Source organism: Nerophis ophidion, linkage group LG01 (genome assembly GCF_033978795.1).
Source record: "Nerophis ophidion isolate RoL-2023_Sa linkage group LG01, RoL_Noph_v1.0, whole genome shotgun sequence".
NCBI lineage: Eukaryota > Metazoa > Chordata > Actinopteri > Syngnathiformes > Syngnathidae > Nerophis > Nerophis ophidion.
The window spans coordinates 89,062,357-89,084,174 of record NC_084611.1 but is presented as its reverse complement, the minus strand read 5'-3'; the positions used below and the strand labels follow the sequence as shown (position 1 = coordinate 89,084,174).

At 41.3% G+C, this 21,818-nt stretch overlaps 1 protein-coding gene across 1 annotated transcript in view; it reads left to right on the top strand.

The window, feature by feature from the left end:
* The window catches only part of LOC133561581 (MORN repeat-containing protein 4-like), a 45,230-nt gene extending 31,182 nt beyond the window's left edge, over window positions 1–14,048 (top strand). Inside the window, exons 3-5 of the mRNA XM_061914967.1 lie at window positions 2,897–3,011; window positions 5,129–5,238; window positions 7,310–14,048. Coding sequence (XP_061770951.1) covers window positions 2,897–3,011; window positions 5,129–5,238; window positions 7,310–7,464 — 380 coding nt within the window. The 3' untranslated portion in view covers window positions 7,465–14,048. The remainder of the gene's footprint in view (window positions 1–2,896; window positions 3,012–5,128; window positions 5,239–7,309) is intronic.
* Window positions 14,049–21,818: the final 7,770 nt, after the last annotated feature.

Below are 21,818 nucleotides of genomic sequence, written 5' to 3'. Positions count from 1 at the left end.
GGTGGAATTAGGGCTTTGGAAAACCAGAATTTTTTTGAACTTGAATAAAAGTAGCTTAAATTTCCAGGATGGTGGAATGTGTTGAAGGTGGAATGCTTTGAATCGGTTGAAAAATGTGGAAATGGTGGAAGTTTTAAAAAGGGTCAAATCATTTTGAATGGGAAAACCTGGAATTCTGGGAATTTTGGGAATTTGTCAAGGTAAAGCCCGCGTTTCTTGAATAGGCTGAACAGTTTGAAGTTGGAACGGTTTGAACCGGATTAAAAATGTGGTTGTTGTGGAACTTTAAAAAATTTCCCATTCATTTCAATAGGAATTTAATGGAAAAGCGGGAATTTTGGGGAAAATGTTAGAAGACTTCATTGTTCTGAATGAGTTGAAATGTTTGGTGTTGGAGTTTTTCAAATCGGTCGAGAAATGTTGAAGTCCTAACATGTTGAATCGAGAAATGGTACTACGGAATTTCGGGAAAACTAGGAAATTTTCCAATTCAAAACAATTTGGGAATTTCAGGAAAACCGGGAATTTTTTGGAAAATTGGTTAAAAAAAAACTTGATTAGTCTGAATGAGTTGAAATAGTTTGTGTGTTGGAGTTTTTCAAATCGGTCGAGAAATTTTGAAGTAGTAACACTTTGAATTGAGAAATAGTATTACGGAATTTCGGGAAAACCGGAAATTATTCCAGTTCAAAAAACAACTTAGTTTTTTGTTCTAATTAAGAAGAATGTTTTGACGGTGGAATAGTTGAAATGGGTTGAAAAATGTGAAAGTAGTAGTCGCCAGAAAAAAGGGTGGAAATAGGGCTTTGGAAAACCAGGAATTCTGGAAAATCCTGGAATGTTTGAAATTTGTCAAGGGAATTTCATGGAAAAGCATGAATTTTTGCGAAAGTGTTCAAAGACTTCAATGTTCTGAATCAGTTGAAATGGTGGTGTTGAAATTTTGTGGCTACTGATGTAGCTTACCACCACCAGGTGTGAATGAATGCTGAGTCCCACTTCTCTGTGAGCGCTTTGAGTGTTTAGAAAAGTGCGATAAAAATCTAAGTTATTTTAGTAACATCTTGAATTGAGAAATGGTATTACGGAATTTATGTAAATTTCAGGAAAACCGGGACTTTTTCCAGTTTAAAAAAAAAATTGTTTTTTGTCCTAATAAAGAAGAATGTTTTTACGGTAGAACGTTTGAAATGGGTTGAAAAATGTTGAAGTAGTAGTCGCCAGAAAAAAAGAAGGATATAGGGCTTTTGAAAACCAGAATTTTTTTTTTTACGTGGATAAAGGTAGTTCAAATTTCCAGGATGGTGAAATATGTTGAAGGTGGAATGGTTGGAATCGGTTGAAAAATGTGGAAATGGTGGAAGTTTGAAAAATGGTCAATTCATTTTGAATGGGAAAAATGTCCCGGAAAACCTGGAATTTCTGGTAAATCTGGGAATTTTCAGAATATGTCAAGGGAAAGCCCGCGATTCCCGAATAGGCTGGATATTTTGAAGTTGGAACGGTTTGAATTGGGGGGTTTTGGATGATACCGCAAATTTAAGTACTGATCTGATCCCAAGTAGTTACAGGATCATATATTGGTCATATTCAGAGTCCAGGGACGTATTTCCTGAGTTTATAAATGTGGACGTTTCTCTCTTTTTGGACTTTTCAGTCCGGCTTGTCTCTGTTCGTGTGTTTTCCTCCGGCTCCAACTCCAACCGCGTGTCTCGTACCGGCTGCTGCTAATAAGAGCGACAGGTGATTAGATATTCAGACCCGGCTGGGCAATCTACTCACCTTGCCACTGTCTTTGAGGCCGGGCCATACACAACCCATTCCTCCACATCTGGCCGCGCCTACTCCCCCACAATAAACATAATATGAATTGAAAATATATGTTGTGATGCTAAAAAATATATCGATATAATCATAGTAGTATCGACTAGATACACTCCTGTACTTGGTATCATTACAGTGTTTGTCGAGTGTAGATCCACCATGCCGTTTGTTTACATTGTGACGCCGGTGAGCTATTGTATCCTCCCGTGTGCAGCGACGCATTTTTAGCTACTCCTCGTCCTCCAGTGATAATGAACTTGTGAGAAACTTCATTCATTTATCTTAAAGCACCTCTTCTTGAGCGCGTTTCATTGTTGTAACTTCACCTTTATCCTCAGTTTTTAGCCCTAAATGCGTTCATTCTATACAGACTGCGTCTGCTTGTAAGTACTCTGTGTTTGTGTGCTGCCGAACATGCTCTTCTGCTCGTAAAACCAGCAATGGCACGGCGGGGGGTGGTGGACCGGTACTTTTCAGAGGGGGTATAGTACCGAATGTGGTTCATTAGTATACCGGTAGTAGTATACTGTACAAGACTAGTCCGCCATGAAGATGTGCATCCAGTGTAACGAGCCACAAAGCGTAAAGGAGGATTCTAGAAGGGTGCGTTGACGTTCTCTGTGGTGTCATGTGGAAGGCTTACTTTAGCTTAGCTTGAGCTCGGAGACACGACAAAGTGGTTTTGTCAGCACTGGACCTCCGGGACGACGCAGACTTCCTGTCAGCGCTGTCAGCCAGGAGACCGCCGTGACAGGAGGCGCCACTCTGATGCACACAAATAAAAACAAAAAAAAGAAACTACAATCCGTCCTCGCCGCGTGTAAAAATAACCTCCAGCGTGTTTTAATGTGAGCGGCGTCTTGATCATCAGCTTCACTTCCACTTTCATTTCCCATTCAGTCGCTTCTTCCGAGCCGTTTTACTTTCAAGACTCTTCTTGATGTTTTGTTATCATCCGCGCCGAGCTTTTAGCGCCACGCTTGGAGCCTCGGGGGCCCGGCGCTCCACTCAAGGCCCGCCGTCACTTTGCCACGCGTAAAGTCCGCCTCTATGACGCTTTCTTCTGTGGCAGGGCTGCGTCACGGCCGGGGTCAGCTGACCTTCAGCGACGGCACGTGCTACACGGGGCAGTTTGAGAACGGACTCTTCAACGGCTGCGGCGTGCTGGTCTTCGCCGACGGATCCAGGTCTGCTCCGCCTCCTGTCACTTGCACCTGGTCCTAACGAGAGTTGGGACTCATTTCTCGGGGTGGGGGGCACCAAATTAGCGATTCACGTCCGAATCGTGATTGTTATTCATTACGATTCTAAAGTATACATGTGTATATATTTATACATATGTATGTATACATATATATATACATAAATATGAATATACACATGTATATCTACCAATATATGTATATTTCAAAACAGGTATATTTGTACAAAATATTTTTGTCTAACGTGTTTTTTTAAATGTATCTTTGTTTTAAAAAATAAATATACATACATGTATATGCATGTATGTATATAATATATTTTATTTTTTTGAAAATATTTTTCTAATACAGTATATATATGGACAGTATATATACATACATATGTATGTGTGTGTGTGTGTATATATATATATATATATATATATATATATATATATATATACATACGTACATACATATGAATATATATATAAACATATACATTATATATATGTATGAAACTTTTAAAACCGATTAAAGGGTAAAGAAATCTCCTTCTGGCTTAAAGGGGAACATTATCAGCAGACCTATGTAAGCGTCAATATATACCTTGATGGTGCAGAAAAAAGACCATTTATTTTTTTGACCGATTTTCGAACTCTAAATGGGTGAATTTTGGCGAATTAAACGCCTTTCTGTTTATCGCGCTGGAGGCGATGACGTCAGAATGTGACGTCGACGAGGTGACACACCCGCCATTTTCATTTTCAACACATTACAAACACCGGGTCTCAGCTCTGTTATTTTCCGTTTTTTGGACTATGCCTCGTCGGTGTGTTGTCGGAGGGTGTAACAACACTAACAGGGAGGGATTCAAGTTGCACCACTGGCCCGAAGATGCGAAAGTGGCAAGAAATCTGCCGCCAGACCCCCATTGAATGTGCCAGAGTGTCTCCACATTTGACCAGCGATGCTAAGGCAGACATGGCACAGAGATGTATGGATAACCTGCAGATGCATTTGCAACAATAGTCAACGAAATCACAAAGGTGAGTTTTGTTGATGTTGACTACCAGCTAATCGATGCTAACATGCTACGCTAATTGATGCTAACATGCTATTTACCGGCGGCGCTAAAGCAGACATGGCACAGAGATGTATGGATAACCTGTAGATGCATTTGCAACTATATTACGTTTCCTTCCACCCACATTTAATGCGAAACAAACACTTACCAATCGACGGATTTAAGTTGCTCCAGTGTCAAAAGATGCGAAAGTCCTGATCGTTTGGTCCGCACATTTTACCGGCGATGCTAACGCAGCTATTCGGCCATGCTATGACTATGAATAGCGTCAATAGCTATTCGCTCAATAGCTTCAGTTTCTTCTTCAATACTTTTATACTCCAACCATCTGTTTCAATACATGCGTAATCTGTTGAGTCGCTTAAAGTCGCTGAAATCCGAGTTTGAATCCGAGCTAATGTCACTAAATCTTGCTGTGGTATTCCCATTGTTTGTTTACATTGGCAGCACTGTATGACGTCACAGGGAAATGGCCAGTGTCTTCGCAGAGAGCGAAAATAAGGCACTTTAAAGCTTTATTTGGGGATATTCCGAGACCGGTAAAATTTTGAAAAAAAATTCAAAGAATACAACAAGCCACTGGGAATTGATTTTTATTGTTTTTAACCCTTTTGAAATTGTGATAATGTTCCCCTTTAAGAACACGTTTTGAAAATATATATATATATATATATATATATATATATATATATTTATTTATTTATATGTGTATGCATTTTTATATGTATGTATGTATGTATATATATGTGTATATATATACATTTACATGCATATATTTTATATATTACAAGTGTTTCATTTTTTAAAAGTGATTTTTGTAATATATATGTATACATACATACATTTTAAAACATTTTAGGCGATATCCATCCATTTCTTTGAAAATGTTTCATTATGATTATTATACCAAATAAAACATGCCAAGAATTGTTTCGAATCAGGAATCGAGACGGATCAAATCGTTCGGTGCCCAAAGATTCCCCCCCACTCCCCACCCACCTGACTCACCTCTGACAAAACATGTTTGACTCTTCAGGTATGAAGGGGAATTTGTGCAGGGGAAGTTTCAAGGCGCCGGCGTCTTCACTCGCTTTGACGGGATGAGGTTCGAGGGCGACTTCAAAAGCGGATGTGTGGAAGGCTACGGTAAGACTGAAATTTCCTAAGTGGGGCTTTAAGGGGCTGATTAAAACTAATTTAAGTGATGTGTTTTACTGTCTGCTGGCTCTTTATATGAAAAAAAACTTCCTACGATATGCATTTTCTTGCATCCGGAGCATCTCTCCAGCATGCTAAAAAAGTGACTTCCGTTGTAAAGGCACTGCATGACTTGCTTCTAAAATGCCCATAAAAAGTGGTAGATGTCTGCTGCATGTTTGTAAACATAACAAAACGCCACAGGCAGGAGGCGTATGATAACATAATATACAGCCGCGCAGTACCTCCTTTAAACACCTCTAAAGGCCTTAGTGGCCACATGCGTGGACAGCACCTTTTAGCATACTTGCCAACCCTCTTCAATTTTCCGGGAGACTCCCGAATTTCAGTGCCTCTCCCGGGACAACCATTCTCCCAAATGTATCCCAATCTCCACCTGGACAACAAGGCACGCCCCCTCCAGGGTCCATGCGGACATGAGTGAGGACAGCCTTTCGTCACCTCCGCTTTTTCTCTATATAAACAACGTGCCGGCCCAGTCACGTTATAACACCTACGGCATTTGGAGAGTGCACAACTTCACACACAACAAGGAGACTCTTGTATATGTCTCCGTTATCCATAGGTTTATCTATAACCCATAAAGTAGGGCAGGTAGGAGCTATTTCTCAGCGTGTGTTTATTCCAGCCGCCACGTTAATACACTGACACACAACATCCGGATTCCCATCATGCATTGCTTCAAAACTACGGCAAGTAGTAATGTTAAAAAAAAAATAACAGAGATGAAGCAGAAGAACGAAGAAGAGACATGGCGACGACGACTAAAAAGAAGTACGCTTGCAAGTCATCAGAGAGGGTGTTCAGTGACAGAGAATATAACGAGGATTGACAATAATGAAATAAATATATATATATATATATTATATATATATATAGCTAGAATTAACTGAAAGGCAAGTATTTCATATATATATATATTTGTATGTATATATATACAGTATATATATCTATGTACATATGTATATGTATGTATATATATATATATATATATATACATACATATATATATATATATGTATATATACATATATATATATATATTTGGGGCGGTATAGCTCGGTTGGTAGAGCGGCCGTGCTAGCAACTTGAGGGTTCCAGGTTCGATCCCCGCTTCCGCCATCCTAGTCATTGCCATTGTGTCCTTGGGCAAAACACTTTACCCATCTGCTCCCAGTGCCACCCACACTGGTTTAAATGTAACTTAGATATTGGGTGTCACTATGTAAAGCGCTTTGAGACACTTGAGAAAAGCGCTATATAAATATAATTCACTTCACTATATATATATATATATATGAAATACTTGCCTTTCAGTGAATTCTAGCTATAAATATACTCCTCCCCCTTAATCCCGACCCCGCCCACCTTAACAATCCAAACCACCCTCCACTCTAATCTACCGAATTCGGAGGTGTCAAGGTTGGCAAGTATGGCTTTTAGCTCTTACTTCCAAAACTGTGCACACTACTGAACTGGGGTCTTACGGCCACTTATGTGGACACTTAATACGGCCATCTGGTGGTGTCAGTAGAGTATAACATACGATGGAATTTGGGGGGGAAAAATGTAACAATAAGAATTAGCATGTCACTAAACATGAAGTACACATTTGTGTACTTATGGACTAAGTACCTTATATCAAAAGATGATTCTTATTTTATATTCTATTTAGGAACCAATAAGCTCAAATAGCAAATAGAAGTAAATAAAAGAGGGTGTAAACACACAGCTTGGGCCTTAAGAGGTTAATAAATAGGGCGGTCTGCAGCACTTATCAATTGTTTGGTACATAGTCAGTGATCATCCGGTCCAACAACGTACTTTTTTACAATGTCATCAATCATTAAACATTCACACTTCTTAATTCGCAACGCCGCTCCGAGACATGTTTCACTTTCAGTCCCTCCGTTGTAACCGTTGTGACGACACAGACTCCGCCCCACCGGCTGTCAGTCATGCTTTTTGGGTGACGGTCGGCGTTCTCTGTGCGGCGCAGGGCTGCTAACGTTCATGGACGGCGGCGGCGGCGGAGGAGGAGGCGGCCACGAGGGCGTGTTTGAGAGCGGCCAGCTGACGAGGAGGGAAGCCAGCCAGGGGGCGGTCCCGAGGGCGCAGGCGGCCGCCGCCAAGGCCCGCGCTCTGACCGCGTGACCCCCTCACCCGGACGACACCAGCAGCCTCCGTCTCGTCCGTTTCCACGACGACCGCCTTGTGAACGTAACGCTTTGACGGCCTTTTCGTTCTTCCTGTTGTTTTTGGGGGTGTGGAGGAGCGAGCCCGCAGATCCTGGGTCAGCCGGGTCCAAACACGGTGGTGCTAAACCTCCACGCCATTTCAGGACATCCTGTTGACGCAACAAAAACAAGGTTGCCGTGGTTACAACTACGTCAGGAGTCACGGTCGACCAAGCTTCTTCGTGTGTACAAACGACGCGATATCGTCTGTCTTAAGTTCGGAAACAACTTTTAAAACGGTCTGTCGTCCTTTTGTCCATTTTGGTCGCCTCACCTTGACGGGTATCGAAACTAAAAATAAACACTCTCCCCCCCAGGCTGGTACTTCATGACACCATTAAAAAAGTAGAGAAAATCCCCTAAATTTGCCACGATTTTAACAGGTATCGAAACTGAAAGTTGCCTCGACACTCCCATTCTCCTCCGCTCTCCCTCCAGGCTGGAACTTTATGATGCCTTTAAAGTAGAGAAAATAACATACACTACATTGCCAAAAGTATTTGGCCACCCATCCAACTGAGGGAATTATGGTGTGGGGTTGTTTTTTTCAGGAGTTGGGCTTGGCCCCTTAGTTCCAGTGAAAGGAACTTTGAATGCTCCAGGATACCAAAAAAAAAAAAAGTTGGACAATTCCATGCTCCCAACCTTTGTGGGAACAGTTTGGAGCGGGCCCCTTCCTTTTCCAGCAAAGCAAGGTCCATAAAGACATGGATGACTGAGTCTGGTGTGGGTAAACTTGACTGGCCTGCACAGAGTCCTGACCTGAACCCGATAGAACACCTTTGGGTTGAATTAGAACGGAGGCTGAGAGCCCACCATCACCACCAATGCGCTTTTGGAAGAATGGTGGAATATTCCTTTAAACACACACCTGCAACCTTGTAGACAGGAATTTGTGAAACGGAAACCAGTACTAAAACAACACCTTTGTAAGTTAATAATAATAACAAAGAGCTAAAGCTAATGACGCTAACTTTCTACATTAAGACGTCACGTACATCATCCCACAGACATCACACACAAGACGGTTTAGTACGTAAGAATTGTTGCAGTTATATTACAAAACTCACAAACGTCCGCTTGGAGTGACGAACGGAGACTCCGTATGAGTAGAAACGCTATGGACGGGTAGAGGACGGACCGCACTTTTACTTCCGGTGCAAAGCGAAGGAATTCCCATTCACGTACGACCTGCAGTGGGCGAACTCGTCCAAAAAAAAAAAAATGAAGAAAAGGCTACGGAAGGCTAGAATACAAAGCTGCACATGTACTTCCGGTTGAAAGCTCAGTCCCAACAGAAGATGGCGCCAAAGCACAAACAATAACCTTTTTTAGTGACTTTTCTCGTTGTTGTTTTTTTCCAGACTTTTTTCAAAGACAAATCCATCAATCAGCCGCGCCGTTTTATAAACCGTAGGGCAGGGGTAGGGAACCTATGGCTCGAGAGCCAGATGTGGCTCTTTTGATGACTGCATCTGGCTCTCGGATAAATCTGAGATGACATTGCTTGACACGAAAAGTAATGAATAATTCCACTTGTAATCACAGTGTGGCCCCGCCACCCCAAAAGGGAATAAGCGGTAGAAATGGATGGATGGATCACAGTGTTAAAAATGTTTTCGAAATATAAAACATTCTCATGCAGTTTTAATCCATCCATCCGTTTTCTACCGCACCTGTTCAAGAAATGGCGTTAATGGTAAGAAGTTATTTATTTATTAATGGTTAGTGTGGGTCTTCAGACCACCAAGCACCGGCATTACAATATTGTTTTATTTTTCAATAAGTCTCTCAGTTGCTTTCCAGCAATTGTCTTTTTCTCTTTCGTTCTGGCTCGCGCTCTGGCTCCAGCTCCGACCCCGTCTCTCCTCCTGGCTGCTGCTTATAACAGAGCGACAGGTGATTATTTAACAAGGCCCAGGTGGGCCATCTACGCACCCGTCGCTGATTTTGAGGCCGATCCTGGCAACACCCCGCTTTGCTGCAGGCCACGCCCCCTCCACAGTCAGCTTCAGAATAACAATGTTATTACAAAGAATAAGAGACCTATTATACTCTAGAAATGTTAATCTTACCAAAAAAAATGCACGCGTTAAGTTGTGTTCAGTGTTGAAAAATATTATATGGCTCTTACGGAAATACATTTTAAAATATTTGGCTTCTTGGCTCTCTCAGCCAAAAAGGTTCCCGACCCCTGGCGTAGGAGATAAAGTAGTACGACATTTTTTTGGGGACGTTTATCCGGTCGACTGTGACGCACTCCTGTCGTGGTAGGGTGAGGGTTACCACGGCAACCACACCCTTCCCTAGGGCCGACATCAGCCTTTTACCTCGACACGACCAAAGCTTCCGATATCTCGTCGGTGCTGCGGAGGCGGCCCGGAAAACACTCAGTAAGGGTGTGGCGCCGCAGAGGAGGGGCGGGGCTTACTCGGTGCCCTTACCGCTTCTTCACCCTCGTCATCCTCAGTGCCAAGCGACCTCGGCTGCTCCGGGATCTGTAACTCCGCCCCCCTCCCCCACATCCGCATTTGGGACATCTTATGACGCGTGCAGTTAGCGTCGGGGGTTTTTCAAAATAAGAGTTCCTCGAATGCAACTCTTGTGATTGGATGAGGTGTTTTTCCGGGGGGGGTTTAACTGTAAACACACATTTTGATCTCCTTGTGCGATCGTTGAAGTCACTTTGAGTGTTTTTGTGTTGTTGTGGTGCTAACGAGGCGTGTGACGAGCTGTAACAACACAATATTTGTGTATGGCACACTGCCAGCTGTGTGTGTGAGTGTGTGTGTGTATTCAATAGCAAACAGTCAATTGTCAGTTATGTGATTATCTGAAGCTGCCATTAATTAGGACAGAGGGGTGGGGGGGGGGGCCTTTTTAATTAGCTGTTAGCCGTTTTTTCCCCGTGCACTTAAACAACGTGTCAGTCCATTCGTGTGTATTGTTGTGTGTATGTGTGTGTGTGTGTGTGTGTTACACAACGGAGGCTCGCCAAACCCTTTAAAAAAAAAAAAAGCACCTTAAAGCCACGTGAAACGTTGTCATGTGGAGTCAGCGTCACAAATCACGACGAGCAAGCCTCCCTTTCACGTCGTTAACGTGGCAAAATTGTCTTAACAATTGGTTGTCGTGGCGCTAATTGCGAGCTCGGAGGACCGGTCGCTCATTTCTATCGGTTTTCTCTTGCCGGGGAACAAAAGGAGAAAATCGATAGCGGGCTAACGTCAAGATTGACTACTATTAATTCATGGGATACGTGCTAATGTGGCTGCTAGCATACAATCATTTTGGGTTTGAAAAGGAGTGCTAGCACACGTCTCACACTCATGCGTGGCTAGTCGTTTTTGCTGAAAAGAGCAGTCGGCAACACTCCGCTAAACAAGGGAGTTGTCGACACAGACGTTGAAAGGACCATTTGAAAATACGCAGAAGAGTGTTGGCTGAACGCTCGACTGTTGGCGTGCTAGCACCCGTCTCACACTCACGCCTGGCTATGCTAAGCTAGTCGTTTTTGCTAAAAAAAAAAATGTTTTAAGTAGTTAGTAACACCCGCTAAACAAGGGTGTTTTCGACACAAACATAGAACCATTTGAAATCACCCAGAAGAGTGTTGGCCAAACGCTCGACTGTTGGCATGCTAGCACCCGTCTCACACTCACGCCTGGCTATGCTAAGGTAGTCACCTTGCTAAAAAGAGCAGTTGGCAACACCCCGCTAAACAAGGGAGTTGTTGACACAGACATTGAAAGGACCATTTGAAAATACGCAGAAGAGTGTCGGCTAAACGCTCGACTGTTGGCATGCTAGCACCCGTCTCGCACTCACGCCTGGCTATGCTAAGCTAGTCGTTTTTGCTAAAAAAATAAATTTAAAAGCAGTTAGCAACACCCGCTAAACAAGGGTGTTTTCCACACAAACATAGAAAGAACCATTTGAAATCACGCAGAAGAGTGTTGGCCAAACGCTCGACTGTTGGCATGCTAGCACCCGTCTCACACTCACGCCTGGCTATGCTAAGGTAGTCACCTTGCTAAAAAGAGCAGTTGGCAACACCCCGCTAAACAAGGGAGTTGTCGACACAGACATTGAAAGGACCATTTTAAAATACGCAGAAGAATGTCGGCTAAACGCTTGACTGTTGGCGTGCTAGCACCCGTCTTACACTCACGCCTGGCTATGCCAAGCTAGTCGTTTTTGGTGAAAAAAAATTTAAAAAGAAGTTAGCAACACACGCTAAACAAGGGTGTTTTCGACACAGAAATAGAAAGAACCATTTGAAATCACGAAGAAGAGTGTTGGCCAAACGCTCGACTGTTGGCGTGCTAGCACCCGTCTCACACTCACGCCTGGCTATGCTAAGGTAGTCACCTTGCTAAAAAGAGCAGTTGGCAACACCCCGCTAAACAAGGGAGTTGTCGACACAGGCATTGAAAGGACCATTTGAAAATACGCAGAAGAGTGTCGGCTAAACGCTCGACTGTTTGCATGCTAGCACCCGTCTCACACTCACGCCTGGCTATGCTAAGCTAGTCGTTTTTGCTAAAAAAAAAAATTTAAAAGCAGTTAGCAACACCCGCTAAACAAGGGTGTTTTCGACACACACATAGAAAGAACCATTTGAAATTACGCAGAAGAGTGTTGGCCAAACGCTCGACTGTTGGCGTGCTAGCACCCGTCTCACACTCACGCCTGGCTATGCTAAGGTAGTCACCTTGCTAAAAAGAGCAGTCGGCAACACCCCGCTAAACAAGGGAGTTGTCGACACAGACATTGAAAGGACCATTTGAAAATATGCAAAAGAGCGTCGGCAAAACGCCCGACTGTTCCTCCTGGCTCGGCAAAGTTTGTGTGTACGTACTTTGAGGTGAAATACAGAGTCGATGTCTCTCAGTGTACTTCCCCTGCAGGCACAGGACATTGAAACAACGTTGAGAACTTGTCGGATTAGGTCCTGATGTCGAGCAACTCGAACATAACGTTAGAAAAACATGCTTTTTGACAACTTTTATTCAATGTCAGGATTTGACCGTTGGATTTTGGTGATTTCCCAACCGACTACGTGGATCCAACGTTGTACATCAACATTGTCTCAATTTACAGACACAACTATTTTGCAACAATGTTTCAAAGTCCGTTTTAAAGGCCTACTGAAATGAGATTTTCTTATTTAAACGGGGATAGCAGGTCCATTTTATGTCTCATACTTGACTTTTTCGCATTATTGCCATATTTTTGCTAAAAGGATTTAGTAGACAACATCGACGATAAAGTTTGCAACTTTTGGTCGCTAATAAAAAAGCTTTGCCTGTACCAAAAGTAGCAGACGATGTGCGTGTGACGTCACAGGTTGTGGAGCTCCTCACATCCGAACATTGTTTACAATCATGGCCACCAGCAGCGAGAGCGATTCGGACCGAGAAAGCGACAATTCCCGCATTAATTTGAGCGAGGATGAAATATTTGTGGATGAGGAAAGTGAGAGTGAAGGACTAAAAATAAATAAATAAATACAACAAAAAAAGACGGGGGCAATGGGAGCGATTCAGATGTTATTAGACACATTTACTAGGATAATTCTGGAAAATCCCTTATCTGCTTATTGTGTTACTAGTGTTTTAGTGAGGTTATATGGTCGTACCTGTACAACCTGAAAGTCGGAGGGGTGTGGTGACCGCCAGTGTCTCCGAGGGAATCCACGTTTCTCGACGAGGCGACTGCCGCCGGGCTGAGATTTTTTTTTTCTTCCCCCTCCTACACGGTGTAAGCATCCGACGGTCGGGGGCGGCCGGTGGGAGGAGGCAAGAGAGTCCGCAAGTACAGGAGGAACGACGAAAGTGGTAAGAGCCGATTTATTACCACCCTTTTCTCACTTCGCTTGACCGCTCTGTTCCATAGTAAAGCTTCACCGTCATCTTTCGGGAATGTAAACAAGGAAACACCGGCTGTGTTTGTGTTGCTAAAGGCGGCCGCAATACACCGCTTCCCACCTACGTCTTTCTTCTTTGACGTCTCCATTATTAATTGAACAAATTGCAAAAGATTCAGCAACACAGACGTCCAGAATCCTGTGTAATTATGCGATTAAAGCAGACGACTTATAGCTGGGATCGGTGCTTGACCAAATGTCCGCTACAATCCGTGACATCACGCGCACGCATCATCATACCGCGACGTTTTCAGCAGGATAATTTGCGCGAAATTTAAAATTGCAATTTAGTAAACTAAAGAGGTCGTATTGGCATGTGTTGCAATGTTAATATTTCATCATTGATATATAAACTATCAGACTGCGTGGTCGGTAGTAGTGGCTTTCAGTAGGCCTTTAAAGGACACGTACGTATAATCAACGTTGTATCAATGTCTTCTGCCTGCTGGGTTTTTTCATGCACCAATGTTGGGGAACACTTGCCATTATTACCAGAAGGATGGTAAGCGTCGACCGAGTGCCTAAACATGAAAAAAACAAAAATAATAAATGTTGTGCTTTGAATCGTTGAATCACTGTCCCAATCTTTCATCGAAGTGCTTGCAAAACCTTTCAAATACGTGATAAGAAGCCAAGAAAAAGCGATTTGCAAGATAAGGCAGAAGAAGGAACAGAAATGTTGCTAAAAGAAGACACAAAAAAAACCTTGACGCTTCCTTGGAGGCAAAGGTCAGACTTTGGCATCAAACATTAACTCATGCCAAGGTTTCACTCTCAGGGGCTTTTGAATAAAAACATTAGTGCTGTCGAATGACGATTTTTTTCAATCGGACTAATTAATCACAACTTTGAATTTCGATTAATCATGACTGTTCACTTGTTGTTAATCACTTGCATCCTTTATAAAACCCGGGAAAAAAGGGCCCAATATTTGGCGACAAATGCAATTTTACTGTCAGAATGTCAAACAGGAACCTTTTTAATTGTCTTACTTAAAGCCGGGGTGTCCAAACTTTTTCCGCTGAGAGCCGCACACTGAAAAATTACAGCAAGCGGGGGCCATTTTCATAATTTATATTCAAAAAACCAATACAATATATGTATAAAAAATATAAATTTTGGTTTTTGGTCAAAAAAAATAGTAAAAATGTGTCATTATTCAGTATTTTTATTATTATTCAAGTTTTAAATCTCTAAATCATGGGTGTCAAACTGATTTAATTTGGCCCTTGAGGCAATATCAATGTAGCATTAGAGCTGGCCCGCCGGTGTTATACAGCGTCGGTCCCGCTGAAAAACAGCATTCACCGCTAATACTCATACTTGCCAACCCTCCTAAATTTCCCGGTTGACTCCCGAAGTTCAGTGCCCCTCCCGAAAATCTCCCGGGGCAACCATTCTCCTGAATTTCTACCGATTTCCACCTGGACAACTATATTGGGGGCGTGCGTTTAAGGCACCGCCTTTAGCGTTCTCTACAACCTGTCATCAGGTAAGCTTTTCCTCCATACTAAAAGCGTGTCACATAATATTTGTGACTTTTACACATACACACGCACAAGTGAATGCAACGCATACTTGGTCAACAGTCATACAGGTCACACTGGGGGTGGCCGTATAAACAACTTTAGCACTGTTACAAATATGCGCCACACGGTGAACCCACACCAAACAAGAATGACAAACACATTTCGGGTGAACATCCGCACCGTAACACAACAGAACAAATACCCAGAATCCCTTGCAGCACTAACTCTTCCGGGAAACTTCCAGCAAACTGACCAAATAATTAACGTTTTATTCATGCATTTTTCTCTTGCTACTTCAAAGCTTGAATGTTTGGTTCATTCATTATTGTTCTTTTATTTTCAAATTTGTTATTAGCCTGTGGAAAAAAATTGATATTTACCTCAGAAGATTGCAAATAGAAAAAAAGGCATAACATTTTTATAAAAATTGTATTTGATATGCCATTGATATTTTTTTTAATTATTATTATTATTATTATTTGAAACTGGATTTTGCATGTCACTAAAGTTTTATAAGCCCTGCTTGTTCAATATTTAATGCAAAACTTGTTTGGGTCCCTATTAAAAGGTTAATTTGTTCAACCTTGGCCCGCGGCTTTGTTCCGTTTGAAATTTTGGCCCACTCTGTATTTGAGTTTGACACCCCTGCTCTAGATCAACATTAGGGGAAAAAACACAAAATATGCAATTTTTTCACCCAATAACTTTTTAAAGTGGAATATTTGAGATTATATAATAATTGGAGCCTTCATTTTTGATTTTGATTCATTATTATTTTTTGAGCAATGACACTTAAAAACAAATCACACTAAAATAATTGGAGATCCAAAAGTGTCCTTCTCATTAAAGTGTTAAAAAAATAAATAATAAATTTTTTTTACTGTTTACTTTTAGCACAATAATCTCGAGATCAAATTCAGATATATCCGTCAATTTTAAGTTTTATTGTTGTTTATGTTTTGTTTGTTTGTTTTTGGCCCTTCTTTTTTAAAAAAACAGCTCAGTTTTTTGTATGGCAAAACACAAAATATGCACCATTTTACCCCAAAAATATTTTCAAAGTGGAATATTTAATGTGTAATAGGTCAATGATTCATAATGACATTGATTTTGATTCATTATTATTTTATAAAGAAATAAACTGTTATAAGAGTAAGCATTGCAACAATTTCTCGTTACATTACACCTGTTTGCTCTTTTATACCACTTTTTATGTTTTTAATTTTTTTCAATTGTATTCTTAAAATGTGCCATGGGGCCGGTAAAAAATAACACGCGGGCCCCAAACGGCCCCCGGCCCGCACTTTGGACACCCCTGACTTAAAGGTACGCCATTTACTTTGTTAAATCCCGCTCACAGTTTTATCCTATCAGGGAGTATTTGAAATGGAAATCCCCACACCAGTCGGAGTCCCCTCAGTAGGGTTTAAAACCGTATCACCGATGTCGACAATTATTTATGTTTTCACGAACTATGGAAAACAAGGAGCAGGTGTAAAACGTACATAATGTCAAAATGTTTATTTCAAACTTAACATTCCACTGATTATAGTCTCCTCAGCTATGAAGGCAGAAAGGAAATGTCAACACAAGCATGGAAAGCACTCAAACAATCAATGTACCACACTTTCCGGACTATAAAGTGCACCGGTATATAAGCCACACCCACTAAATCTCCTGACAAAAAATATATTTCCGATAATAAGCCGCACCGGACTATCAAGCCGCAGATATATATGTTATTTAAACAGAAATATTTATTTACATACCTTAGTTGTTTCCAAACGGTAGTAAAACGTCTGATCAAATAAAACCGAAGGCATTGATTGACAAACAGGGAAGGAACCAGGGAAGAAAAAGGCAAAAACAGCCCAAAATTTTAAAAATGACGAAAATGATCAAAAATACCTAGTTTGTGTTCCATAAGTCCCGGGAAGAGCCGGAATGGCCAAAATGTCAAAATTACACCCAAGAATGCCGCACAGGGAAACGGGGAAGAAAAAGGCAAAAACAGCCAAAAAGATGAAAAATGGCGAAAGCTATCATAAATACCTAGTTTGAGTTCCATAAGTTCCGCAAAGAGCCGGAATGACCAAAATGTCAAAAAATACACCCAACAATGACGCACAGGGAAAGGGGAAAGAAAAAGGCAAAAACAGCCAAAAATTTGAAAAATGGTGAAAACTATCAAAAATACCTAGTTTGAGTTCCATAAGTCCCAGGAAGAGCAAGAATGACCAAAATGTCAAAAAAAAAATACACCCAGGAGTGCCGCACAGGGAAGCGGGGAAGAAAAAGGCAAAAACAGCCCAAAATTTGAAAAATGCAGAAAATTATCAAAAATACCTCGTTTGAGTTCCATAAGTCCCGGGAAGAGCCAGAAGGATCAAAATGTCAACAAAAAAAATACACCCAGGAATGGCGCACAGGGAAGGGGGGACGAAAAAAGCAAAAACAGCCAAAAATGTGATAAAGGCCAAAAATGATCAAAAATACCTAGTTTGAGTTTCAATACGTTCCGGGAAGAGCCACAATGACTAAAATGTCAAAAAAAAAAAAAAACTCAGGAGTGGCGCACAGGGAAGAAGGGAAGAAAAAGGTAAAACAGCCAACAATCTGAAAAATGGTGCGAAAACGATCAAAAATACCTAGTTTGAGCTCCATAATAGCACCAAAATGTCAACAAAAAATACACCCAGTAATGGCACACAGGGAAGCGGGAAGAAAATGGCAAAAACAGCCCAATATGTGAAAAATGCCGAAAATTATCAAAAAATACCTAGTTTGAGTTCCATAAGTTCCGGAAAGAGCCAGAATGACCAATATGTTAAAAAATACACCCAGGAATGGCACACATGGAAGAAAAGGGCAAAAACAGCCCAAAATATGAAAAATTACGAAAATTATCTAAATACCTAGTTTGAGTTCCATAAGTTCCGGAAAGAGCCAGAATGACCAATATGTTAAAAAATACACCCAGGAATGGCACACAGGGAAGAAAAGGGCAAAAACAGCCCAAAATATGAACAATTAAGAAAATTATCTAAATACCTAGTTTGAGTTCCATAAGTCCCGGGAAGAGCCAGAATGACCAAAATTTCATTTTAAAAAATACACCTAAGAATGGCACACAGGGAAGCAGTGAAGAAGAAGGCAAAAACAGCCAAAAATGTGAAAAATGCAGAAAATTATCAAAAATACCTAGTTTGAGTTCCATAAGTCCCGGGAAGAGCCAGAATGATCAGAATATTTAAAAGAAAAAATACACCCAGGAATGGTGCACAGGGAAAGGGGACGAAAAAGGCAAAAACATCCCCAAATGTGAAATATGCCAAAAATTATCAAAAATACCTAGTTCGAGTTCCATACGTTCCAGGAAGAGCCAGAATGACCAAAATGTCAACAACAAAAAAACACCCAGAAATGGGGCACAGGGAAGCAGGGAAGAAAAAGGCAAAATAGCCAAAAATCTGAAAAATTGCAAAAATTATCAAAAATACCTAGTTTGAGCTTCATGACCAAAATGTCAACAAACAAAAAAATACACCCAGTAATGGCGCACAGGTAAGCGGGGAAGAAAAAGGCAAAAACAGCCCAATATATGAAAAATGCCCAAAATTATCAAAAAATACCTAGTTTGAGTTCCATAAGTTATTAAAAGAGCCAGAATGACCAAGATGTTAAAAAATACACCCAGGAATGGCGCACAGGAAAGAAAAAGGCAAAAACAGCCCAAAATATGAAAAATAACGAAAATTATCTAAATACCTAGTTTGAGTTCCATAAGTCCCGAGAAGAGCAAGAATGACCAAAATGTCAAAAATACACCCAGGAATGGCACACAGGGAAGCGAGGAAGAAAAAGGCAAAAACAGACAAAAATGTGAAAAATTACAAAAATTATCAAAAATACCTAGTTTGAGTTCCATAAGTTCCGGAAAGAGCCACCTAGTTTGAGTTCCATAAGTCCCGAGAAGAGCCAGAATGACCAAAATGACAAAAAAAAAATACACCCAGGAATGGCAATCAGGGAAGCGGGGAAGAAAAAGGCAAAAACAGAAAATAAAAAAAAATGATGAAAATGATCAAAAGTTTTGAGTTTGAGTTCCATAAGGCTCAATTGACTTCCTGTTCAAGGCATTGAAACATGTAGTACATTTGAGCGAACTCGTCCAAAAAACGGCGCCGCAGCACAAACAACTAAACTCCACACTTTTTCAGTGTCCCTGCTTGGGTTTTCATGAAAACTATCGAACACAAAACATTACGGCGGTATTTTGAACAAAAATCCATAAATTATCCGCAGGGTTCAAAACGTAGGGGAAAAAAAAAAAAAGTAGCGCTTTACAGTCCGGAATTGATGGTACACACGGACGTATTTTTTATCACCGACGTACAACAAGCTTCCAAGTAGGAATCAAATTCATCCGCGTGCAGACATGATTAATGTGATCATTTTTTTGTGATTAATGGCATGAGTTAACTCGTTATTTTGTCAGCCCTAACAAATATAAAAATACAACACACACACATCGTCCCAAAGGTCTGGACACATTTATACATACCCTATTTCCTTGAATTTCCGCCGGGTATATAGTATGCGCCTGCCCTAGAATTACTGCCGGGTCAAATTTGTTTCGCTAGATAATTAGCATATGCCTAGAATTTCCACCGGGTCAAACTCGTCACGTCACGAGTGACACTTCCTCTGTCATCATTTTCAATACCGGTAATTTGAAATCGCATAAAGGGAAGAAGATTAAGAGCTATTCGGTAGGATTTAAGGTCCAAAGAACAGTATGCAGCTGTGTTTTATTAATATACCGTAGCTGCGTGTGTCAAATATGTGTCATTAAATGACTCCCGCCTCCTGGTGGCACAGGGCGATAGTGATCCTTCTTGCGACTACTCGGCTGCAGAAGAAGTGACAATGAGTGACGTGATATGTGCTGGAACGGATATGCACGACGGACCTTTTAGGATGTAACACTCCTATGCTGGCTATGTAAACAACCGGGCTGAAATAAAACATGTTCCAGTCCTAAATACCCAGTGTATTATTCATACTATAACACTTCATGGTGGGATAAAGAGATCACCCACGGAGCAGAACGGGAGGGGGAGTTGTCCGAGGATAATTCTGTCGTCGCCCGCACTTGAGGAGCCGAGCTAACTGATAGCAGCGGTCTAATACCATGAATTGATTAACGTGGACCCCGACTTAACCAAGTTGAAAAACTTATTCGGGTGTTACCATTTAGTGGTCAATTGTACGGAATATGTACTGTACCGTGCAATCTACTAATAAAAGTATCAATCAATCAATCAAAATAGCAGTTTTCTAAACTGGACTTTCAATCGAAGCAGGAGGTAATAAAGGACGATCTCCGTCAAGACAGAGAGACTTTTAAAACTGAAGAAAGATAAGGAAGACTTCTATAAACAAGTTACCGATGCGCTGGCATGGACTTCATTTATAAGTAAAGGTAAGACCATAATAATGTTTTTTTTTATTAAATGTGCTTTTCATGATGGTATCCTTACATGACACTTACATTTTTACTGCCTGTAAGCGCCGGAGTGAGAAGAGGTTTTAAAATAATTAGCGCATGCTTACCTTTACCGCATTCCTGTGGTAAACGCCGGAGTGAGAAGAGGTTTTAGATTAATTAGCGCAATTCAAGGAAATACGCTATATTATACAACTCTAGAAAATATTTATTTTTAATTAATTAGATTTCACTGTCTTGGTGTTGATATGTTCATACTTATTAATTATTTATCCAGCTTTTTTTTTTTTATAATTAATTATTAAAAATATTTATCAAACCAATAACAGTTTTTAGTATAATATACGAACCTGCTATGTCCAGACTTCAAATATGTGTAAAGTTGGCGAAAAAGCAGCACTACTGTTACTTATTGCACCTTTTAATCACGGCCTACATCCCATAATAATCTGGGACACACCTATGTTGCACCGCTTATCAGAAAGTCAAACAGTGTGTTGTTCTCGCAAAGGAATACTAACTCATTCATCTAATAAAATCATGTTTACTTTTCTTTCTTTTTAAGTAGAGAAACGAAACATTTCAATAAAAGCAAGACGCATTTAACCAAAGTGGATCGTTTTTCTTTTTCTTTTTCTTTTGTTGCTTTTGTGGAGCTGAGGTATGAGGGGGGAGGCTATGAGGGGGTGGGCTACATGAAAACCTCACACACACATACACACACACACACACCCAGGCATTGAGGAGGCATATGGAGGGATGTTGAAGTGTGATCACACACACTCGCTGCTCGACTGATGATTTGTGGAGCGGTGCGCCCCTCCCCCGCCCGGCGCGCTGTCACTAAAATAGCTTTAAGGTGTGTTTAGGTTGGACTTTAACCCCTACGCCGATTGCGTTTCCCTGGCAACTGTCCAGAGTTGCCTTAATTTGTATCATCTCAATCCCAAGTGCTGCGGCAGTTTAGCCTCATCACGGAGCCTGTTGCCATGGCGAGTGTTTGAATATGATCTGCACATCATCTTCATCCTCCTCCATGCAGGAAGCGTGTGTGTGTGTGTGTGTGTGTGTGTGTGCGATCTTTTGTGTTGCCCCTATTCCCCAAATATGACTGCTTTTTTGCTTTTTGTCACCGTTCATTTTGAAAAGACATTTCCTCAGAGAGTAAAGCTCCTGTGTCCCGTTTCCTTCCTCCTCAAAGAGCGGCGGGAGGCCTTTGTGTCGTCTTATCGTCCCAAAAGCTTCTTTTTTATCTTCTTCCATGTTTGGAGAGGGCGTGCACGCCCGCATGCTGATGAGAAACC